We start from the raw sequence: 21,212 nt of genomic DNA on the forward strand, positions 1-21,212 counted from the left end.
ACAGAAAACGGCTTTAGAGTGTCCACTCTTAAGAGATCAATGCATCCCGGAAGGGAAGCCAGCTGACCGGGCAGAAGCGAGCAAATGCTCAACGCCATACCGGCGGTGGTTGTGGATCGATTTTGCCTCTCTTAGCGCTTCGTCCACGAGACGCGCCAGGAGAGATCCGGAGAGTACAGACACCTTACAGCTCCGTAAGCGGCGTGTGCACCTATATTGGATGTCTACCTAGAACAACTATAAAGAGCGATCGTTATCCATGGACGTGCCGAAAAAACAGTGAAACCGACACAAAAGACACGCAAACACTGAAGAACAGCGGTTCTTTCGAACTCGTTCATTCCCACCTTCTCTCCCATCCCGGAGTTCACCCCCCCTTCACCCTCTCTGTGCCCGTTTCTCTCTCTCTTCACTTCAAAGATTCCCAAGAGTGGCAGTTAGGGAGCGCCAGGGACTGTCGCACAGCTTTTCTCTCTCTTTTTCTGTTTTCACCACCGCGTTCGCTCCTCGACCACTCCCTCTCTGGCGTCTTTGCCCCGCTGTGATCACTCGCTTTCGCGCTGTGTCACTACACCCCCCCTCCCCCCCCATCGGTCCCTTTTCTGCCTCGGCTCTCACGCCGTCGTTTCCGCAGGCGCACCCGCGAGTGCCTTTTGCACGATCTCGAGTGTATCAGGCGATAGGCCTGGAGTGCGTGCTATTCTTCTCAGCTGCTTGAGCATCTCGCCCTGTCGCGTCTTGCCGTATTTCTTCCACTGGAGGAACGCGCCCGCCCCGCGAGCTGCGATCTGCGGGTTGAACCGGTCCACTTCCAGAACAGAGTCGGCGAGGAGCGCGTACCCGGCCCCGTCCTTGTTGTGGAATTGCGGGTTGCGCGTGAAGGAGAAAATGAGCGCGCGGAGCCTATTCGGGTTCTTCGCGGTGAAGTCGGCATGCTTCTGCAGAGCCTTCACCGTCGCCGTCACGTTCGGCACGTCGGACAAGGCTTGCACCGCAAACCACTTGTCCAGCACCAGGGCGTCTCCTGCGCGGACGACACACAATCGCGCAAAAAGCGCAAAGGAACGAGAAAAACATGAAAAAGGGAAGAAAACGAGGTAAAGAACGACAAGGGCGCGAGCATGGGCGAGGAAAAGACGATATGCTTTCCAGTATCGGACGGGGGGCGGGGGGATAAACACCAGAGGATGGGAAGAAAGACGGAAAACGTGAGGTGAAAAGAGAAAACAGGACGGCAAAAACACGAAGCTCAAGATGTGTAGGGAAAAGACACACCAACACGAAGGAGAGAGAGGCGGCACTTGGAATCTTCGGCCCTCTTTTCTTCCGCATCTGCGCCAATGCGGCTTACCCTTTGCGTCGTTGTAGAACTGTTCGAGAGCAGCTGTACGCTCACGTCCCTCGATGTCGGAAAGAATGGAAAGAGCGGCGTATTTCTCCGTCATGCCCTTAGCAGATTTGAAGTGCTTCATCGCAATCTCTGCCGCCTGCTTGTCTTTTTCGCCAGTCAAAAAGTAGAGGACAACGTTGCGCAAGCGACGTCTGAATGGAAAAGAAGCGACAAAAGAATATGTGCAAACCCACAAGGAAAAGACGAGACTCGTGTCTTTTACACACAGACGACAGACCGCAATCAAATGGGACTTCAACCCGCACCGTTTCAGCATCCTCTTTCGTCTCTCTTCTCTCTCTCCTGTCTCTCCTCCTCTGTTGAACTTTCGCTGTTATCTGCCATCGCTCCTCTCTTCTCCGTTCTCCCAAAAGAGTTTCCAACTGCGCAGCTTGCAAGGAGGCAGGCGCCGATCTCTCTCCTCGCTGTCTCCTCAGCCGCCTGCGTCTCTAATCAAGGGCGTCGCCGAAATAGACCTAAGATGATTGCGACTGGCTCTTCTTGTCCCTCTTCTTGCCTCCGTTCAAGAACGAGAAGGAGACGAAACACAGCGTGAGACTCGGCGCGGTGTATATACCTGGCCACTTCGGACTGGTCGCGGCTCTCTTGAGTTTCCGTTTCCGGAGCAGACAAGCTCGCATAGACGTTCAGGAGCTCGGTCTTCAAGAGTCGCCCGACCTCTCGGCGAACCGACTCCGTCGCCTCCTTCAGCGCTTCTGGATCAATCGGATCCATGTCTTGTGCGACGCCATCGCGATCTGGGAGACGCAGTGTGTACGCCTGACGAGAACGGAAACGGCGCAGGAACGAGGAATTCAAAAAGAAGACCATACGGTGAAAAGAAATCTGCTAATAAGGTCTCCTCCGCCTCTTGCTCTCTCTTGTCGATATCTGGCTTCTCTTTCTCCCTCTCTTGACCTCGTTTTTTCCCTCTCTCTCTTCTCTCTCTGTCTTTCTGGCATTTTCTTTGTCTTGCTTCCCCTCTCTCAACCTCTCTTTCTCTTCTTCCCCTCTCTGCCTCGCCTTGCCTGTGACTCGTACCTGGATCGACCTGTCTCTTCCTGTGTCCAGCAGAGTTTGCTTGAAGGCCTCGACGTAGGTCTGGGGCAGCGGCTCGAAGCTGACGTTCTCCCCTTGCGTTTCTCGCCACTGCTCTGCGCGCTGCTTCAGCAGGCGAGAGGCGAGCGTGTGCGCCGCTTGCCACTTGGAAAAGTCGTCCGAGTCGTGCGCCATGAGGAACGCGATCTCCTCGTCCGTCTGCCGGTGCACCACTTTGACTGGGGCCGAGAAATCCCGCAAGAAAGACAACACGCAGTCCTCCGAAACGGCGATCTCAAACGCCTGTTCAGCCTCCGTCAGCTCCAACACCTAAAGACAGACTCCGCGCACGCAGCAAAAGGCCACATGAAAGAGAGACAACGGACGCCAGAAAAAAGAAGAGAAAGAGATGTAGAGGAGACAGACATCAGGAAGATACGGAGAAACCACGGAAAGAAAGGGAGAGGAGGGAATGAACAAAGAAAGGCGACAACGCGCTTCTGCGTGCGCCGCATCCAAACACACCACGCGTTCTTTGCAGCCGCTCTCGGCCAAGTCCAGACACGAATCTCTGCAGACCAGTGCACCCATGCATCTCGTATTTGCACACTAGCCACGGGGAAGGACACACAGTCGCTGTATGTTGCTCGGAGACTCAGAAACGTAAAACCACAGGCATGTGTGAATGTCGCCCCTCCCACATGGATATGCGTGCGCGATTGCCCTTCAACACGGATGTGCATGTAAAACATCAAGCACAAAAAACACCACACACAATGTTTACCTCCCTACATCGGCACATATATATATATATATATATATATATTGTAAATGAACGCTCAGACACATATACGCATATCGCATATACATATATATACCATTGTGGCAGGTTTGAGGAGGTCGGTTTTGCTGTTTTTCCCAATGAGTCCGATTTTGATGGGAATGTGGAAAGGCTTCTTCTCCTTCTGTCCTGGCGTCGGCGGTGTGTGCTGCTTGAGGGTCAATTTGTACTTTTTCGTCTCGGGTTGAAACGCAGCTTCCACAACTTCCACTTCAGGCGTCCCAGCTTGCAAGTACCACCTTTCAAACTGGGTCAAATCTTTGTTGTTCGCGTCTGCCATGGCGGCGCGGAAGTCGTCGCAAGTCACCGCCTGGCCGTCGTGCCGTGAAAAGTACAAATCCATGCCTTTGCGGAAACCCGCCTCACCCAACAACGTGTGATACCTGTTGACATACACAGGAAGATAGCGATTCCGATGCAAAAAAAACATAGCAGACACTGGAAACGAAACTCTCATGCGTACACAACACAAATAAATACATGTTCATGTGTGCACAAATACACATGCAACACTCCAACACATGCAGAGACACATGAATTTTCACATGCATTGTACATTGTACGTACACGAGGGGAAACAGTGTATGTGTGTTTTTTGGCAGCGCATGTGACAGGCTTTGCGAGAGTGGCTGGCCACAGGGACTTGCGGTATTTGACGCACATGCGAATCACTTCTGCACCCTTGTCGTAGACGGTCGCCGTATAAAAGTTGTCCATGGCGATGTACGTTTCCGGCCGAATGGGGTGCGCCATCGGGCCGCTGTCTTCCGCAAATTGCCTGCTGCGGAGAAAAATGACGTCTTCGATCCGCTTGACGGCAGCGGAGCACATGTCGGCGGTGAAAAGCTGGTCGCGGAACACGGTCAAGCCCTCCTTCAAAGTAAGCTGGAACCAGTCGCTGCACAGAAGAGAAAGAAAAGAAGCGCGGGGAGGGATCGATGCAACTTCCTCAACCGGAGGCAAGAGACAGCGGAAGTCGCAGAGAGAGAAAGAGAGGGAGGCGAGAAGCGGGAAAAGAGATAGGATAAAATGAAAGAAAAGAAGGGAGAAAGAGATGAAGAGAAAAAGGTCGATAAAGGAAGAGAGGACGAAACACAAAGAAGAAGGGACAGAGAGAGGAAGAGCACAAGTCCTTCGGGCGGGAAAGCGAGCGCGAGGAAGCGGCGGAAACAGAAAGTGACAAAGACGGAAACCGAAAGTGAAAACGTTAAAGCGCATGTGAAAAAGAGACTGAGAGGCGGGGTGAATCCCTTTTGGTTGCTCTTTGTACGTGAAAAATGGAACGGAGCGAAAAAACGAAGAAACGATTGGGTGCACCGACTCACCGGCACGTCACGCGATTGCCGGTCCAGTTGTGGAAGTACTCATGGCCGATGACATTCAAAATGCGCTGGTACTCCGCATCTGCGAAAAATTGAAATCAACAAGGACATTCACGATGTATTATGTTTCTACGTATCCGTATACATCTATATGCATATATATACATCTATATGCATATATATATATATATATATACATATGCATGCCTTTATACATGTAGATATACACAGGTGCATATTTCGACGAGTATAGAGTCGATCAACTGCCAGTCGAACGGTGTGCATCTTCGTATGCCTCTGTATCTCTGCAAAAGGCCACATGCCGACCTCTCTGTGAATCGCGCAATCCGTCTCTCGACGGCGTTACAGATCTGGTGTCCACGAACAACACTGTGCAGACATCAGTGTTCACATGCATATCCCTCTTCATCCATATTTATAAAGAGAGAAAAAACGTGGATATGTGCCTAGATTTTTGCGAGTTAGAAGATCGGGCCTTTGTGTACTTTTGACCTGTTGTGGTTGCGGGGTCGGCGAGGAGGAGCGCAGCGTTGAAAATGTTCAAGCCCTTGTTTTCCATGGCACCCATGTTGAAGTCTTTTGCACAAACCACGTTGAAAACGTCCAGATCGTATTCCCGACCAAAACGGTCCTCGTCCCACTTCATCGACTTCATCACGCTCTCCAGCGCCCAAGTCAGCTTGCTGCTGTCTTCAGGCTCCGAAAAAATCGACACTTGCACCTTTCTTCCACTCTGAACCGAAACCACAACGCAAGCAGTCAAAGAGAGACAGCGTACGAGACAGCGTACGTCTTTGAGAATTTTCCGGCCAACTGACACAATTCATGTGTACCGGAAAGGCAAGACACGACTGATGCAAACCAACGCGTACAATAGGAATGTTTATGTGTGCATGTGCATTATGCACTCTTCCCTTGAGTGTTTTTTGAACGCAGACCCAGATATATGCATATATATATATATATATATATATATAGCTATGTACAGAGATGAGGGGTAGTGTCTATTTGAAACTAAGACGAGGCGTGTAAAACAGGGAAACGTTTCAAGGGCTTAATCGTCATACAGTACATCGCTGAAACTGTCGCTCTAACAACTGCGGCATCTCTCGTGCAAGACGCACGCAAAATGGTACGCCCACGCATCTGTATATCCGTGCTTCTGTATATATATATATATATATATGTATATACATGTACATGTACGCGTGTATGTATGTGCGTGTACATACGTCTACAAACAGGCACACATCGGCATCTATACATTGTTACACAAATGTGTACCACTATGCACATGTGAGGCTGGATGGGTTCGACGGGGGTGAATCCATTTCCAGAGGGTTCGATTTTGGGTGCGAGGAACGCGGGAGATTTACCATGGTGGTGAAGGTGTCGCCGATGGACTTGAGGTCTCCCGCAACGAGAGCAAAGAGGTAGCACGGTTTGTGGAACGGGTCCTCGAAGACGGCAAAGTGTCGGCCTTCTTCGCCCTCGACTTTCCCCGACTGCACAAGATTTCCGTTGCTCAGCAGAACAGGGCTCGTCTTCTCGTCAGCAGCCAAGCGAACCTGAGGAAAGAAGAGAAAAAACTCCCGCCATCGCCTCTCCTTGTCACGGCGCCACATGCACATGCTGACAAAGGAAGCGAAATCCTACGCGTCGTGAAGAAGCGTATCCGCAGGGGTGAAGAGGTCACATGGAGGCGGAAGTCACAGGAATGGAAAGGAGACCAAGGCAGGCAGCCCCGGCGCACGTAAATCGTCTCACATAGTTTTCACCCTTTTCCGTTTTCACCGAGTTGAGGGAAAGAAAAAACGCACACTTTTCGCATGGGCCTGAAAATCTCGGTTTCGTCCAGGAAAATCATCTGGAGACGTGCCTGCCACCTCTCTGCCGCTCTCTCTTCGGGGTCTTCAGTCTTTGGTTTTCCCGGTCTCCCAGACGAATGCCTCTTGAGGCCAACCACCTGTCCCTCTCTTCTGCCTGTTTTCTCTTCCTCTTCCTCTCTTCTTCGTCCTACCTTGAAGAGGGACATGACGTCCGGGCGATCGAGGAAGTAGGTGATACGGCGGAAGCCTTCAGCCTCGCACTGAGTGACGAGGAGAGCACCGGATTTGTACAGACCCATGAGCTGGAGGTTTTCCTTCGGGTTCACGTAGACGACGGTTTTGAGTTTGAATTTCTTCTCGGCGTCTTCAGGGAGGAGGTCCGCTGGAATCACCAGGCGGCCGTCCACGTCGAGAGAGTAGACCGCCTTTTGATTCGCCTTCTGTGTCTCCGCGGAACGCAGGGACAGCGCAGCGCCGTCCAGTTCGACAGACTCGAGATCGAGGTCCTCGCCATCGAGGACGAGATCAGTAGGAGGCGTTTGAGGACGACGATGAATCGTCAGGATGGATGTCACCTGCATCACAGAGAGAGTCGCGCAACCGGAAAGCCAGGAGTCACCGCCACGGATGATACACGAAGCAGGGGTGCACATTCACACATTTAGTGGCAGAGAGAATCTCTCGACCTGTACGGGAAAACAGACGGGAGAAAACAGACGCTACCGTATCACACACACCACCTAGTTCTCTACACACTCTCTAAGAATATTTGTGTTGCACACCGAATTGAGGAAAACCTTCATATCTAGCGTTTGCATCCTTCCACGCATGTACAGCTATGCATCTGGATGTACATACAGACGCTGGAACCGATTTGGAAGCACACGGGGGGATCGACATGCACCTAAATTGAGACACAAAAACTCTTGGAATACACACTCATATATATATATATATATATATATATATATATAAAGTTGTGTGCAGATCGCTGTCAAAATGCAAGTGTACACAAAGATGTCGACGGACCTGTAGACACCGCTGGATTTGGCGTGCATACCTTTGTTTTGTCCTCATAGAGATCGAAGTCGAGGTCCACGAAGTCGATGAAGAACTCGGGAGGCTTGTAGTCGAGGCGGTGTTTTTCGACAGGTTGCTTGGCGGGTTTCAGAACCATATGGTTTTGCTCCGCCTGTTTCTCCGTTTCCGTGGTGGTTGTGGATCCACTGACGCCCACAGGCGCAGCCTCGGCTGTCGCGGCCTTTCCCATTTTTGCGGAGTTTGCGGATTTGACTGGCGTGGCGGAGGCCGTCGCGAAAAAGGCGGAGGAGAAGAAAGGCACAGCGGGGGAGAGACAAGAGACAGTTCGAATAGCCTTGTCTAGCCAAGGAATGGGAAGGAGGGAGAGAGGCGACACCGACACAGAGAGGAAGGGCTGTGCGGGAACGGCGGCGGCCGGCCAGAAGGACTGAGCACCACAAGCAGAGGGATGTTTTCCAACTGCTGCGAGCTTCCTTTCCTCTTGGGCGAAGACCCCGTCTGGAATTTCTCTGCGTCCGAGTTCTCGCTGCTGCGCAGCCGAGCACAGGCCTTTCCCTCGGAGAGAGCGAGGAAGCGAAGATTTCAGGCAGAGACGGGGAGCGGAGGAAAGCATGCGTGTGGCGGAAGACGACGCTGGCGGCGAAGTCACGAACGGGGTAACGGCTGCAGCCAGAGGAAAAGAGTACGTCGCCAGCATACAGAACGCCACAGTCAAGAGCGCTGCGGTGGGGCGAGCGAAGAACGACATGCCCCCGGAAGCGCGACAAGAAGTACGGACAGAAGAAAAGAGGGGAGGCGGAGAGGCGAAGGAGAACCGCGCCGGAACAGTCGACCGGCTCCGCGCGTCGAGAGTAGCGGACGGGAGTGTGGCGGGTAAGGACGAGTGGACACACGCGGAACGCGACGAAGCGGAAGCCCGCGACCCAGTTGAAAAAGGTCTCCGATAGGGGAGAGCAGAGAGAGGGGAAAAATGCGAAAAACCAGAAGGAATTGTCGGGAAGGAAAAAACGGAACGGAACCCGAAAGCCTCTGGAGTCGCCCGCGGCACAACCACGCCCCGGACGGGTTTCACGAACTCGGCCGTGTTTGCTCCTAGGCAGACACCCACCTTCGTTTCCTGCTCGAGGTTCGGCTCTTGTCCGCAGAGGAAATGGACAGTTTTCGTCTCAGACGACGCCCAAGGCACGAGGAAAGAACCGAGCTGACACTCGTGTGACGACGTGTACATACACCCGACACCAGTGACACCACTTGCTACTGCTGCAGGTACGCGGGTCGTTTGCACGGAAGCATCAGGTGTTTTTTCACGGGATTTCCGCGGAAGAGAAAAGCGTGCAGTTGTATTGCCTGCCGGACAAGACGAATCGCTGAACCGAGGAATTGAAGTAGTGGCGAACAGTCCGTGTGTTGTGTCACTTCGCGCTTCCTTGCCGCCACCCCGCTGTTTCCTGACACAGGAGGCGCTGCCTACCGTGGTGGGCAGTCTTGTACGGCCTCCCCCCTTCTCTGCAGCCCCCGCGGCTTCTTTTTTGAGCAGACAAGCAGCTCTGGTGCGGAGAAACACCGGCCCTTCTCTCTTCCCGGATTTGTGCCCAGACCAAGAAAGTGGATCTTCGTTCTCTCTCGCTGCCTTTCCTTTGCATGTCTCATCATTAGACTCCAGGTGCCCCAGGAGACGACGACGCGACTGGACTCTAGAACGGACGAGGCGCAGACGCTGTGCGGTTCTCTCTTGCATTCTCTGATCTTTGCACACCGCAGCCGACCGCCACTTTATCACAGTTTTCGCTCTATTTCCTCTCAACACCGCCATGATGTTGCCGTGGATGCGACCTAACGTTCCAGAGAAGATCGAGACCACGCCTCACGCTTTGGCTGCCGTCTCGCACGGTCTCTCGCTTTCGCGTAGAGTTTCGCAGATAGCGCGAGAAAGTCGTCGCCGATGCTAGACGAGTTGAGGCGTCGACTTAGCGCAAAACGGTAGAGGGGAAACGCACGGAGGCTGAAGAATGAGAGTATTGCAGAGGGAAATGGTTGGCGGCAAAGGACCTGAGGGAACCGAATCGCGAGAAGAAGGACAAGCAGAAAGAATGAGTCAGTGGAGGACGAGAGAGAGAGAAGATGGCCGAAGCGCGCGAGAAGGCCGTGAGAGGGCGGTCAAAAATCGCAGGAAGGTTCGGACAGGACGAGCTAGAGCGTCTGCGAATCGCGACAAAACTCCCCATAAAAAGGTGAGACCTCTTCTAGGAAACACATTTTCCCGCCGCGTGCGTCCTGCCTTCCCTGTCGCCCTGGGATTATTGGCTCTTTTACTGCACTAAGGAATAAACGGTTGCTTTTGCGCAAGTGACAGACACGACCAGCAGGGAAACCCGCCGCGCCCGTGTCCGGCGGCCATGTGCTGGATTGTACATACACCCCACAAAAAGATTCCATATAGCTAAGGTTCCGCCATCCTTGTTGCTAGTCCCCGTTCTTCGTCTTTAAACGCTTGAAAGCAGAGACTTCTTTCAAGGACGGGAAAACCCAACGGGAAGAGCAAAACCAGCGAGAGGCCACGCAGGTGGGAATCAGACCTCTACTGGCTGTCTGTGGTCCTCTCGTCGAAAGCACGCAGGGAAAGTAGCCGCGACTCATGCTTGCGTTGCCTTGCGTAGATGGTCTAGCGAAGCCTCCGTTTCTTTCACGTTTGTCGTTCTACGTCTCTGGGGAGGGATAGACCTCGAGGCAGGTCGCGTAACAAAGAAAAAACAGGATCATCCCATCAGAATGACGAGTAAGAGTTCTTTGCTAAAAAGCCGCAGGAGAGAGGATGCTTCACAAGAAAGAATCAAGAAGAAGCATGGTCTTGACCACAGTGGAACCCTCCCGTGTCCTGAGGTTCCTCGACACACCGTAATGTTTCACGGTACCGACGTACCTAGTCTCTGGGAACCGGTTTTGACACACATTGCGCACTAGGTTCCCTCTATGGTCAGAAAACAAAGCGTGAAATGTCACACCTCTCGGCTGTGGACACTCCCTTCGGGAAATTGTTTCGCAAAGAATATGCAAAGTGATTCGCTGGCGTCCTACCGACAGAAAAGTGTCCTCCACCGCCTGGGAGTGAGAGAAGCTCTCTTTTAGAAAGGGCCTGAAACGTCGCCTAAACTCTGGGCGAAAATGACTGTGGCAGGCGAGCCACGTGAGATGAAGGGAAACTAACTACGCGGGGATTTTGACATCTTCGGCGTATCTTCCATGTACACGGAAACTGTGCAAAGATGTACATGAACAGATACAAATATATATGTGTAGTTATATATGTCCATATATTTGGGGGATTCGAGAGAAAGGCTAGGCAGTAGTTTCATTAGAAGATACACAGGTGTCGCGTCTCCGTTGTCCGACGAACAGTTGAGGTCCTCCTACCGATACCTTACAGGCAGGTAGGTTATGCTTGTGTCTCTATATCTGAACATTACGCTTTGCACTCAGTTGCCTCGAAGTGAACACATATGTGTAGATGAGTTGCAAATATCGACCTCGCTTCATATACGCGTGGACGCGTAGGAACTGACGGGGCACGATCCAGCGCATGAGAACAACACAAACGGAAGTAAGCCCAGCACACGTTCCAGCTGAGAAAAGCTGGTGTAATTCGGCACACGTCTGAAACTCCTTTCGTGTTTTCTCTCCGCCGCACAACACGCGCTCTTTCTTGCTTTCTTCTCGAGCCGCAAGAAAGCAAGCAACTGCCTTCCCCCTCAGAGTCCAGAAGAGCGACACATTTGTCCTTGTTCTCCGTGTGGGCTCTCGTGACCAGTGGCCAGCCTCAGCATCCGCACTTCGGTATCATTTTTGCTGTCTTGTCCGGGAACTCTGTCCCGTGTTCAAGAAAACACGGCGCTTTGAAACAAACTCTTCTCCTCCCTCGCCTGTCTTGGCATATGCAGAGTCATCCTCCTACGCTACCCTCCCTTCTCTCTCCAGTTCTCCTCTCTTTCCTCGCCCTCTTTTTTCCCTGTAGCGTTGCCTCTCTTCGGTCCCACTTTATCTTTCCGTACAGTCTCAAAAGGACTGATGCGAGGGGGGGGGGGGCGGCGGCCCGCAGACGCGCCTACTCTCCTCGCTCTTTGCTTCCTCGTGCAGCCGCCAAGGCAGCAGCTTCTGCGCTGGCCTTCTTCCGCTTTGCTTGCTCCATTCGTTCTCGTTCCGCCTCTACCCACTCAAAGTCGTCAGGGGCCATGAGCTTCATTGTCGCGTAAGTGAGGCCTACTACGAAGAACAACATGCCCCATCCGTAGAGGAACACCTGCGGAGCAGAAGGAGAGGCACGCGACAGAGAACGAAGGCGATACAACCACACACGAAGCATGCGGCACTTGCGCGCTCTCGCTCTCTCGCGGGCTGGTGAGGTCGAGACGAGCGGGCTCTTCCGGCAGCCTGCAATATCGGAACCGAGCAAAGTGGACCACCCGTGTTGCGTCGCCCCTCTCTTGTCCCCTGACAAATCAAAAGAATTTGAAGGAGAGCTTGCCGGGCTGACGTCTTTCGAGGTTCGGCCTTTCCCCCTTCCAAATCTGCACACACGGCTCGCTCCCTTTTTGTTTTTCTCGTCCTCCCACCATCTGCGTTTCTCTCTCTTGGCGTGTGGTCTGGCGAAGCTGGAAGAACGCGTTTACAGTGTATCTGCACCTTGTTTTTTTTGTGTGCATCCCGTCGCTTTTTCCTCCAAGATGATGTCGCTGTGTCCCTGCCTTCTCTTCAGCTGCGGCAACAAACGAGTCAGTCGCTCTTCCAGTCGAGAGCGGAGATACACCTCTCTCCCGCGCCGTGCTCTCTTTTGCTTCTACTCACGCGCACTACATGGCATCATTTCTCACCTTGAGCTCCCTGGAGAAGCGTTCGGGCTTCCCGTGCATGAATGCTTGGAAAGATTCGCGCTGTATCTCAAGTGGATTCGGCGCGTGTGTCGGCCACTGGTAGGTCCCGTCGAAGGCGTTCGGGACGCGCGGCCTTGCCCGTTCGACCTCCAGCCAGGTGTCGCTGCTGGTCCGTTTTCGGGGCGATTTCTCAGCTGGGGCCGAGGAGACCCTCCGGTGGAAGACGCGGGGGAGAGCGGCGCGCGAGGCGGTTGGCCAGGCAGCCAAGGCCGCCGACGCACTCGGAGAGTTAGAAGGAAAGACGCGCGCAGGAAGCGAGCAAGCGGAAAAAGACGGGGAGCGAGAAGGCGAGGAAGAAGAGGGACGAGAGACAGCGGCGGCAGAGGAACTCGAAGAAGCTTCTGAGGAGCGGGGCGACGGGGAGGAGAAAGAAGACCCGCGGGAAGAATGCAGGGTTCTTGAGCAGTGGCGAGAACAGACAACGGATGGTGACGAAAGGCGATGACGGAAGACAGAGAGGGAAGGGTACACAGAGAAAGGAGACCGACAAGACTGGAGAGGTCCGAACATTGTGAAAAAGTGACAAAAGGGGAAAGGACGGGAAAGACGAGGGTTTGAGGAGCGCCTTTCGAAGCAATTTGAAACTCTGGACTGCCTTGACCTTCAGATGGAAGAGAGGGGTCGCCAACTATGCATGTTCTTTGCAGCCAATCTGAGACGAACTCGTGGTCTGGCTGTTCTCTCACAGCCACAGTGGATGTACACTTGGAGCACAAGAGGGGAAGAATCCACAGAGCAGAGAGCATGCGTTTTTTTCTCGCCGACTTTCCAGCACTCGGCAAAGAACGGATCCATCGCAGTACGAAAACCTGCCGGAGGCACGTCTTCCGTGCTTTTCGCCGCTCTTCAGAAAATCCACGGTTTGCGTGCTCGAGAGCGGTGCAACTTTACACAGCGGCCGTACCGCCTGACGTGTGCGAAGCGCTACGTGTGCCGCAACTGACCGGCCAATTCTTGCAGAAAGCCGCCTTCCTTTGACGAACAGATTCCTGCATCTTCTCTCTCTGTGCGTTTCTTCGAATCCAGACCCCCGAGAGAGCGGCGCTTTGGATGGCAGTGTGGACGAGAGGGCTGCACAAAGTGTGTTGAACCCGGCGAGCGAGCTCGCTGAGAAAGACAGGCTTTATCTGTGAAAACCAACTTGAGAAAGGGACGCAGCGACAAAGACAAGAGGATTTCCCGGTGCGGGAAAGTTTCTCAGGCAAGGTGATAGAAACCGGGAAAGAGAGAGGAACAGGTGCGGCTGCGGCGAACAGGCGTGCCAAACCGGAAACTCAAGCCACAGAGAGAGACAGTTGACACAGTTGGAGACAATTGGAGACAGAGACGGGGAGGAGGCTCGATCTAATCTCCATTTTCTGTGGTGTCGCACAAAAGGTGATAGGAAGGCCGATTCTAGTGAAAGGAAAACAATGAGGAACGCGCAGATGAGCTGAAATAGAGAGACAGAAGTGAGGCGACGGATCGTAGGGAAGCGCTCATTTTAATATGTAGTTTAATTGGAAGCTGGAAGACGGAATGAAGAGCGGAGAGGGCCAGTATTGGGGAAGGGGGGGAAACAGCAAAAGCCGCTTAGAAGGGGGAAACGAGAAGACAACAAACGCCGGCCATCTGAGAGGGCAATGGCGGTGTAGGTGCCTCAACTTAGGGATACGTCGGCTAGAGGTTTACGAACGGCGCACTCTCGGATCTCCATCCGTTTGATTTCTCTTCTTTGCTTTTGGCCCGCAGGAGGGGACACGGTTTTCGTCTGGTTTGTCTGAGGCACAAGCGGGGTGTTAAAAACGCATCGCTCGCCCGGCAGTCCAGCTAAAGAGAGGAAGAACACTGTGGGGTATTTGTATCTCCGAAACGCTTTGTGGCGAGTTGCGATCGATCAAAGCTCAGATTTAGGACTACAGCATCTGAGGCAAAAAAATATCTTTCCCGAATGGAAGGGAGCGGATTTTTCGCTTGGACACGAAATCAGCTCACAACCTGACGGTGACCTTCCGTGATGTAGCTACGGTTGCGCGTGATGCGGGCTGTGGTTTCGAATGCCTGAAGGGGTTTAAGTCAGCACTAATATTTGGCCCAAAATAGATTGGCGGAGCACGGCACAAGGCAAGAGAGTCACTCGATTCCTGGGATCTTTGCACCAAGTGTAAACCATAGCGCCTTGTCCGCGGAGCGTCCATGGAGAGAAGGTCGATTCTCGAGTGGCAACGTTGGATTTCAGGCGGAGTCCACTTGAGGGGCGTCTCGTCTGAACGGCGGCAGTTGAAAAGAAATACTGCAGGGAAGGGAGAGGGAAAAGGCAACGGGTCGTGAGAGAAGAGCCAGATGGGGAACTCTTCGAGCTTCCCACGCAATCACCGAGATCCACGTAGCCCATCAGGACCGCAGTTCTTTGCATTTCGTGCGTTCCACGACAACGTTCCCAGCACGACTTTCAGTTTTCTGGAAGTAGTCTTCAAGCAGATAAATCGCTCTGGGGTGGTGCAAACGCAGCAGACGCAGCACACGCGCCAGCATGTCTCCATGTTTTGTGCGCGCTGGCGTCAATCCCTTCCAGCCACGCGCAGCACGTGGAATATTCACCCTGTGGACTTGAGAGGCGGCGAGCGCTAGTGTGTCGGCAAGATCTGGACTACAGTCGATGACACTTCCAGTTGCGTCGAAGATTCTTTGAGGAAACTCACCTCAATTAGAGGAGTCCGCAATGACCTGTGGCGAACGGGACCAACAACCGGAGAGAGACGACTGGGCAGAACTCAGGTGTCAGTAAGCATCCTAGATGAGAAAAAGTTCGATACATTTAGACGAGACTTGGAGTATGAGCATGACACCGAGGAAGTTCGCAGATGCAGGACCCCACGAATTCACTTGAGTCAGGCGGAACAAGGAAACAATTCCGGGTAACGGCAGTGGCTCCAGCATACGCGTGCGGCCGTATCGAGATTCTCTCCGCTTTTTTTCTGCTCTCCATGAAGTTATTGTCGGCCCTGGAGGCCGCGCAGAGGCATGTCTCTATGCCCAAGCAACTACGCACATAAGAACTCGGGGAGTCGCACGAGATCGTCCTTAGAGGAGATCCGCCCCACGAAACAGACACCCGCAAGTCCATAGCAACTAAACCACCGCAGCTCCAGACTGGCAGTAGGGACTGGACGGTCCTCAGGGAGCCCACCCGCTTCACTGTAGACACAATTTGGACTCCCGGTCACTAAAGAAGCCACTGGCGATTGGCTTTCACTTGCCATCCCTTCCCAAACCCACGGTATTGTGTCTCTTTGGCCTTGACCGGCGGGCGTGTCAAAACGGAGAGGTTCACACCGCCGAATGCCTGCACCGTTGCCACTACGCGTCAACAATTTGGTCCCTACACACAGAAGAAAGTGGAAGAAGGTGACCATCGTCGAGCGAACGACCGACAACTGCTCACATATGACGCCCTGTGCAACCAGAGATATAATGGCATCAGACTATTTAGTTCTGGCAGTACATGCTCCCAAGGCGCAGCTACACTCGTCTCTAATCTGGGACTCTCTAGCCACTAGCAGGGTTGCATTGTTGTCACATGGTACTGCGTTACGTACGTGCGACGACAGTCTGCCGACTTGAGACACCAGAATCCTTGCCAGATTTCCGTGCATTCAGCATACGTGGCGTGTATGGGGCCATCGGTATCCCTTGCTGGAAACTTGTCGTTCACGTGTGTGCTTTCCATCAGACGTGGAGGGGACCCACGAACGCGGGCAGTTACAAGCGACACCCGTCGTACAGTTTTCACAGTATCTTCGCCAGGGTGGCTTCAGCTAGACCAGTCTCAGCGGAGAGAAGAGTGTAAATGTGATAATCGAGTGTAAATGTGGTAATCATTTGTTCTTTGTACTGCATTTGACAACTTTCGAATCGCTTTCGTCGCCGCAGGAGAGCGTAGCGACGACCCAACTCCACCCTGTTGGCTGGCGAGTCTCGTACAGGCGGTTGGGCAACCCCCCTATACACAACTCTTTTGTTCCCGACACAGAGAGAATTGCTTCTATGGAGACGGTTCGAGCCAGGTAGCACCACGTGGAATCGAGGAAAGAATTTAAACTCTCTGAATACCTTGCGACATGTGAGAAAGGCACTGATGAGAAAAGGCCGCGTTTCAGGAGACACCGGCCCGCTACAGTGCTCGTTTCATGATGGCGAAGCGCTGGTACACGGCTAGTGCCCTGCTGTAACACACGTGGCAGGAATGAGCCGTTGAGACGGAGGAGACCAACTGAAGTGAGAAGGGGATCAACGGGATCTAGGCACAGGCGGTTCGTTCTGGACTCGGTCCCGGCTTATAGTCGAGGGTACTGCATTTCTCTGGGGGCTGGAACGCTGTGAACAGTGTCGCGCCCTGAGGAAACGAGAAGTCCCGCTGTTCTGTACGGTTTTCGTAGATTGCCATTCCCTCCGTTCCTTGCTTTCCAGCTCCAGAACCCTTCCTTTCTTTTCCGTCATCTGCCTTTCTCTCATATCCCGTCGTGACGCGAGGGGGGGGAAGTCGTCGTTGGGCTGTATCGGGTGTACCAACACTCCGCTTTTCCCTGTCATGCTCGACGGGTTTCACTCAATTTCTGCCGTGTGCTGCTGCCGTTTCTGCCGATTCCCCGGGACCTTCGTCGTCTTGTCTGTTTGTTTGTCCTGTTAGCTGGACAGTGCCACTCAAGCAGCAAGCGGGGGGCTCTTGTGCGTGTCTCTGTGATTCGCAAGGGCCAGAAGTTCTGCTCTGGGTTCTCTAGTGTCCATCGATGTTCGCGGGAATGGCTTTTCGCCTCTCATCACGGAGCGGCCGTTTTTGACACGTTGCCTGTCCTCCAATTCCGTTTCCCCCGGCCAAGTCGTCCGTCCTTTCTGGACTGTCTGTTCGCTTCCCTCACTGGTCAGACAGCTCGGGCACAGAGGACCCGGGTGGACGAAGCGTACTTTCTGCGTGTGACCAGTCTGCGTGTCATCTAGCCCGCGTCAGCCTCCCTTCCCAGCGTGCCCCGTTTGTCTGTCACGGATCATTCTCTCCGTTTGCTTCGTCTTCTCGGCCCCAACAGTTCTTAATCGCCTGACTTCTCTGCCCGCTGGGCGAAGTCCGTAGACGAGGCCGACGAAACGGAACACTTTGGGAGTCACCATTTTTCTAGCGGCAAGGGCCACCGACTGAACTCTGAGATTTTTGTTTCTAGAGGAACGGTACGAGCAAAGTAAGGTCTGCGCAACCAGGACGCGGCGTTCATCTGCTCCGCAATTCGTTCGGCGGTGTTCGTTGTGACGCGCTCATCTGTTGGCTGAAAAAGGTTCGATACATTTTTGCTTACATCGGTTCTCGAAACGCGCGCTAGCTGCGGGGCTGACGCAGTCAAAGTCTCTGCTGGCTTCAAACGGGCTGAAACTCTTCTCGTGTACCGCTCCTCTCTGCGGCACTGGTTTGCTCCTTCTCTGCCTCACATTCGCTGCACCACATCCGAACCGTAGCACCGCCTTCAAAAAGCAGTGAAGAAGCGGCGACAGTCCCTCCGCGTGTCCTTCAACCTCTCCTTTTTGTAGAACGAGGTCCGCGTTGCCTTCTCCCTCCATCGATTGTGTGTTTCTACCGTCCACTGCCTTTTCCGCTGTGTACAAAAGGCTCTCCGCTGTTCCTGACGGTTCGCTCCGTAGCTCTCCCCTTCTTGTCTGCTCGCTTCAGACGACGTCTCCGTCTCCCGCTCTTTCGATTCGTTTGTTGCTCCGCATTTCTCTCGCTAAGCGGCATTTCCGCTTCCTCGCTCGTGGCTCTTCGTCGGCGCCGCCATGGAAAGCGGCGAGCCTGCGTCCGGGGGGATGCGCCGCTTGGAGGCGTCAGAGGCTCCAGTCCCCTCAGCTTCGGGAACAGGGCCCGCGCCGAATTCCTGTTCCTCATTTTCTTCATCCTTCTCGTCGTCTTCTCTAGCTGCTTCATCTGGGGCAACGGCAGGAAACAAGAAGAGGCCCAGGGGAGGAACGGGGGCAGGGAAGACAACTGGCGGGGGAGGGGACATAGGAATTGCTGAGGCTGTGCGTTTGATGCAGAGTGGCAAGCTCGCCAAATTGGAGCCTTCGGAGGAGAAGGTGAAGGAGGATTATGAACAGTAAGGAGGCCTCGCCTTTCCGACCCAAACCCGTGCGCGCAGGCACGATAGAGAGGCGCAAGGATGAAGCCGTTTCGTCGTTGCCGCTTCCTTTGTGTCTCTCTCCTTCGTCACTCGCCTTCCCGTTCCTTGTCTCCGTTTCTTCTCTTCAACGCTTTCCCTCTGCTTCTTCAATGCAGCGAGTTTTCTGTGTCTTTGGCCAGACGACGCGCGGAGATGGTCCGCTTTTGTCTTGTTCTGGATTTCTCGCAGGTATCGCAACGACGTCACTCGGCGAGCCCTGAAGATCCTCACGGATGATCTGCCTCGAAGAATTGCGCAGTTTCTGCGTCTCGTCGATGTCAATGCGGAACCCGGGACGCTGCTCGTTTGCGATGATTTGCCACCGCCTCCTTCTCTGGGACCTCTCCTCTCCGCTGCGTAAGTCGACAGAGGCCAGGCTGCAGCACAGGTCAGTAGAGAGAAAAAGGGAAGATTTTTCTTCCTGTCTCTACTCTGTCTAGCAAGAGCGGGGAAAGAGTAGAGGACGGAGTCCGAGGCGACACACCGCCGTCCCGCGGGCAACCGTCCGTCGCCTTAAACGTCACAGGGTTAATCTTCGATTGCCAATTTGCCATCGTCCGCTCGTCTACGCGGTTTTCTGTGAACACGCATGCGGGGGAATCTCTACGTGCTGGTGTGCGTAATAGTGTAGACGAGAAACCGTGACAGTATACACAAAAATATACGAAAAAACTTTATGGAAATGTCTGTGGAGGCTTTGCCCCTTGGACGTGGGTGATCTGTGGCGGTTAGGAGGCTCTGCGGCGGATGTGATTTTGTCTTTTCAGGGAGCTCGAGAGTTTCTCCCCAAAGCCGGTTGAGTCGGATGAGGCGCGCAACACAGCCTCCACCTCGTCGCGTTCCGCGCAGCCCTCCTTCCCGTGGTCCTTCGCAGTGGATCCTGTGGTGTCTCTGACGGCGGCGGACTCTGCGCGCCTGCAGAAAATGCTCCAAGAGAAAGTGAAGGCTGCATTTTGCGGCGACCGAGCCTCGGCGGCGCAGGAGACGGCCTCGCGTCTTCCCAAGTCGGCAAGCCAGGCCGAGGAACGGGAGGGGGACGAACCGCCGGCAGGCAGAGACCAAGCGGAGGGGACCCAACAGCCGGATGCTCCGTCTGTTGCGGACAGGGGTTCGAGACAGGAAGCGATTTGCGCGCGTTTGGGGCAGCAGGCGAAGTTTGTGAAGGAGGAAGCGGTGGCGATGCGCGAACTGTTGAACGCGGTGAAGATTTTTATGCAGTTGCATGTGCCGCGAATCGAGGACGGGAACAACTTTGGCGTGGCGATTCAGGAGGAGGCGATCCACTTGCTGAATCGCGTGGAGGAGAGCGCGTTCAACTTGTACGACACGGTGATGAAGTACTACTTGGCGCGGGCGAAGCTTTGCAGCAAGTTGGTAAAGTACCCCAACACGTTGGACTACCAGATGGCCGTCGTCGAGCTCGATCGCAAGGAGTGGGTCCACCTGAAGATCACAAACCTCGACCTGCGAAACAACTACATCATGCTCTACGACTTGATCTGCAAAAACTGGCAGAATGTGATCGCGCCCAAGGGCCGAAACCACAGCACTAGCCAGCAAGCGCTGTACTAGGCAGCCCCCAGAGATGCAGAGAAAACGCACGAGCAAGTCAACCCCTGCGCAACGCTCAACGCGAGAAGAAGGATGGGAGGGCAAGGTGGAGGAGAACACGGATAGAGTTAGGGGATAGAGTTAGGGGGCGGGGAGGGGGTTTGCCGAAAAGGCCAAGGGACGATAGAGCAGGGATAGGGGGAGGCAGCTGGCGACGCCCGGATTTGCGTTGCAGTCGGAGACGACGCAACCTGGCGTGTCGAAGAACCGCGACACGAGCGCGTTTGCCCCGATAGGTTGCCTGGAAGCTGGAGCCATGGAGGAGGAACCGAGTGGAACGCGGTCAGACCGTGCCTTTCCCGCTTGCGCGTCGCGAGTCGGCGGTCTTTGGTCACCCTGTTCTGTCGCAAGTGCACAAACATGAGACGTTGGAAACCGCGTGCCTGTGTCGTCTCGCCCCTCTCAGGTGTTGCGCCCGGGTCCTTCTCGACTTTTCTTTTCTGTCGTTCCTCGTCACTGTCGTCGCTCTTCTGCGATTTCCTCCGTTCTCTTCCTCTGTTTCCACGTCTCCCGCTCGTGGTTCCTGCCCATATACTCGTGGCATTGTTTCGCGTATTCTCGTTTGCTGCGGGGCGTTTCCCGCCGATGACCGGCTGTCTGTTTTGCGTCCTCTGTTTCCCTTCGAAGTCTGAAGGGAGGTGAGCGGTGGGCGGCCGTTCGTGTCTCGGGTTTCCGTCAGATCTCGATTTTGCTTTGCCCTTTTTTCGCACTCGCGGTTTCTCTTCTACAAGTGAAAAGAGGGAGGAAAAGGTGCGTTCGTTCTGCCTTTGCTCTAGCGTCACCTTTTCTCTGCCGCCGCACGAATATATGCCAGGCGCCAGCTTGTCGGCAGACACAGTATTTTTATTGTTCCGTGAAATCGCGCTGGTTCCGTGACTTGTTTCTTCCGTCGCTTTTTACCGCTTAACCGTAGGGAAGAAAGACGCTCTTTTTGGATTTTCGCCGTCTGTCTCTCTCTGTGGGGAAACGCGAGAGAGTGAGGGTCCCCAAGTGTGCGCGCAACGCAAGGTGTAAA

At 54.0% G+C, this 21,212-nt stretch overlaps 3 protein-coding genes across 3 annotated transcripts; 1 reads left to right on the forward strand and 2 right to left on the reverse strand.

The window, feature by feature from the left end:
- Positions 1–614: 614 nt before the first annotated feature.
- On the reverse strand, positions 615–7,711 carry NCLIV_048240 (hypothetical protein; the record flags this gene model as incomplete). Its single annotated transcript, XM_003884375.1, has 11 exons — positions 615–1,024; positions 1,352–1,542; positions 1,968–2,170; positions 2,432–2,758; positions 3,307–3,652; positions 3,931–4,167; positions 4,595–4,673; positions 5,105–5,345; positions 5,989–6,180; positions 6,633–7,016; positions 7,502–7,711. 11 exons carry the CDS (start codon positions 7,709–7,711, stop codon positions 615–617), a joined length of 2,820 nt encoding a protein of 939 aa, XP_003884424.1.
- Positions 7,712–11,581: 3,870 nt separating this feature from the next.
- On the reverse strand, positions 11,582–12,917 carry NCLIV_048250 (conserved hypothetical protein; the record flags this gene model as incomplete). Its single annotated transcript, XM_003884376.1, has 2 exons — positions 11,582–11,776; positions 12,348–12,917. The coding sequence occupies 2 exons, from the start codon at positions 12,915–12,917 to the stop codon at positions 11,582–11,584; spliced, it is 765 nt and encodes a 254-aa protein (XP_003884425.1).
- Positions 12,918–18,206: 5,289 nt separating this feature from the next.
- On the forward strand, positions 18,207–20,158 carry NCLIV_048260 (putative proteasome activator subunit; the record flags this gene model as incomplete). The annotated part of the gene is made up of 3 exons (XM_003884377.1): positions 18,207–18,523; positions 18,776–18,943; positions 19,354–20,158. The coding sequence occupies 3 exons, from the start codon at positions 18,207–18,209 to the stop codon at positions 20,156–20,158; spliced, it is 1,290 nt and encodes a 429-aa protein (XP_003884426.1).
- Between the last annotated feature and the right edge of the window lie 1,054 nt (positions 20,159–21,212).

The sequence above is a fragment of the Neospora caninum genome, chromosome X, assembly GCF_000208865.1.
Source record: "Neospora caninum Liverpool complete genome, chromosome X".
NCBI classification, from domain to species: Eukaryota; Apicomplexa; class Conoidasida; order Eucoccidiorida; family Sarcocystidae; genus Neospora; species Neospora caninum.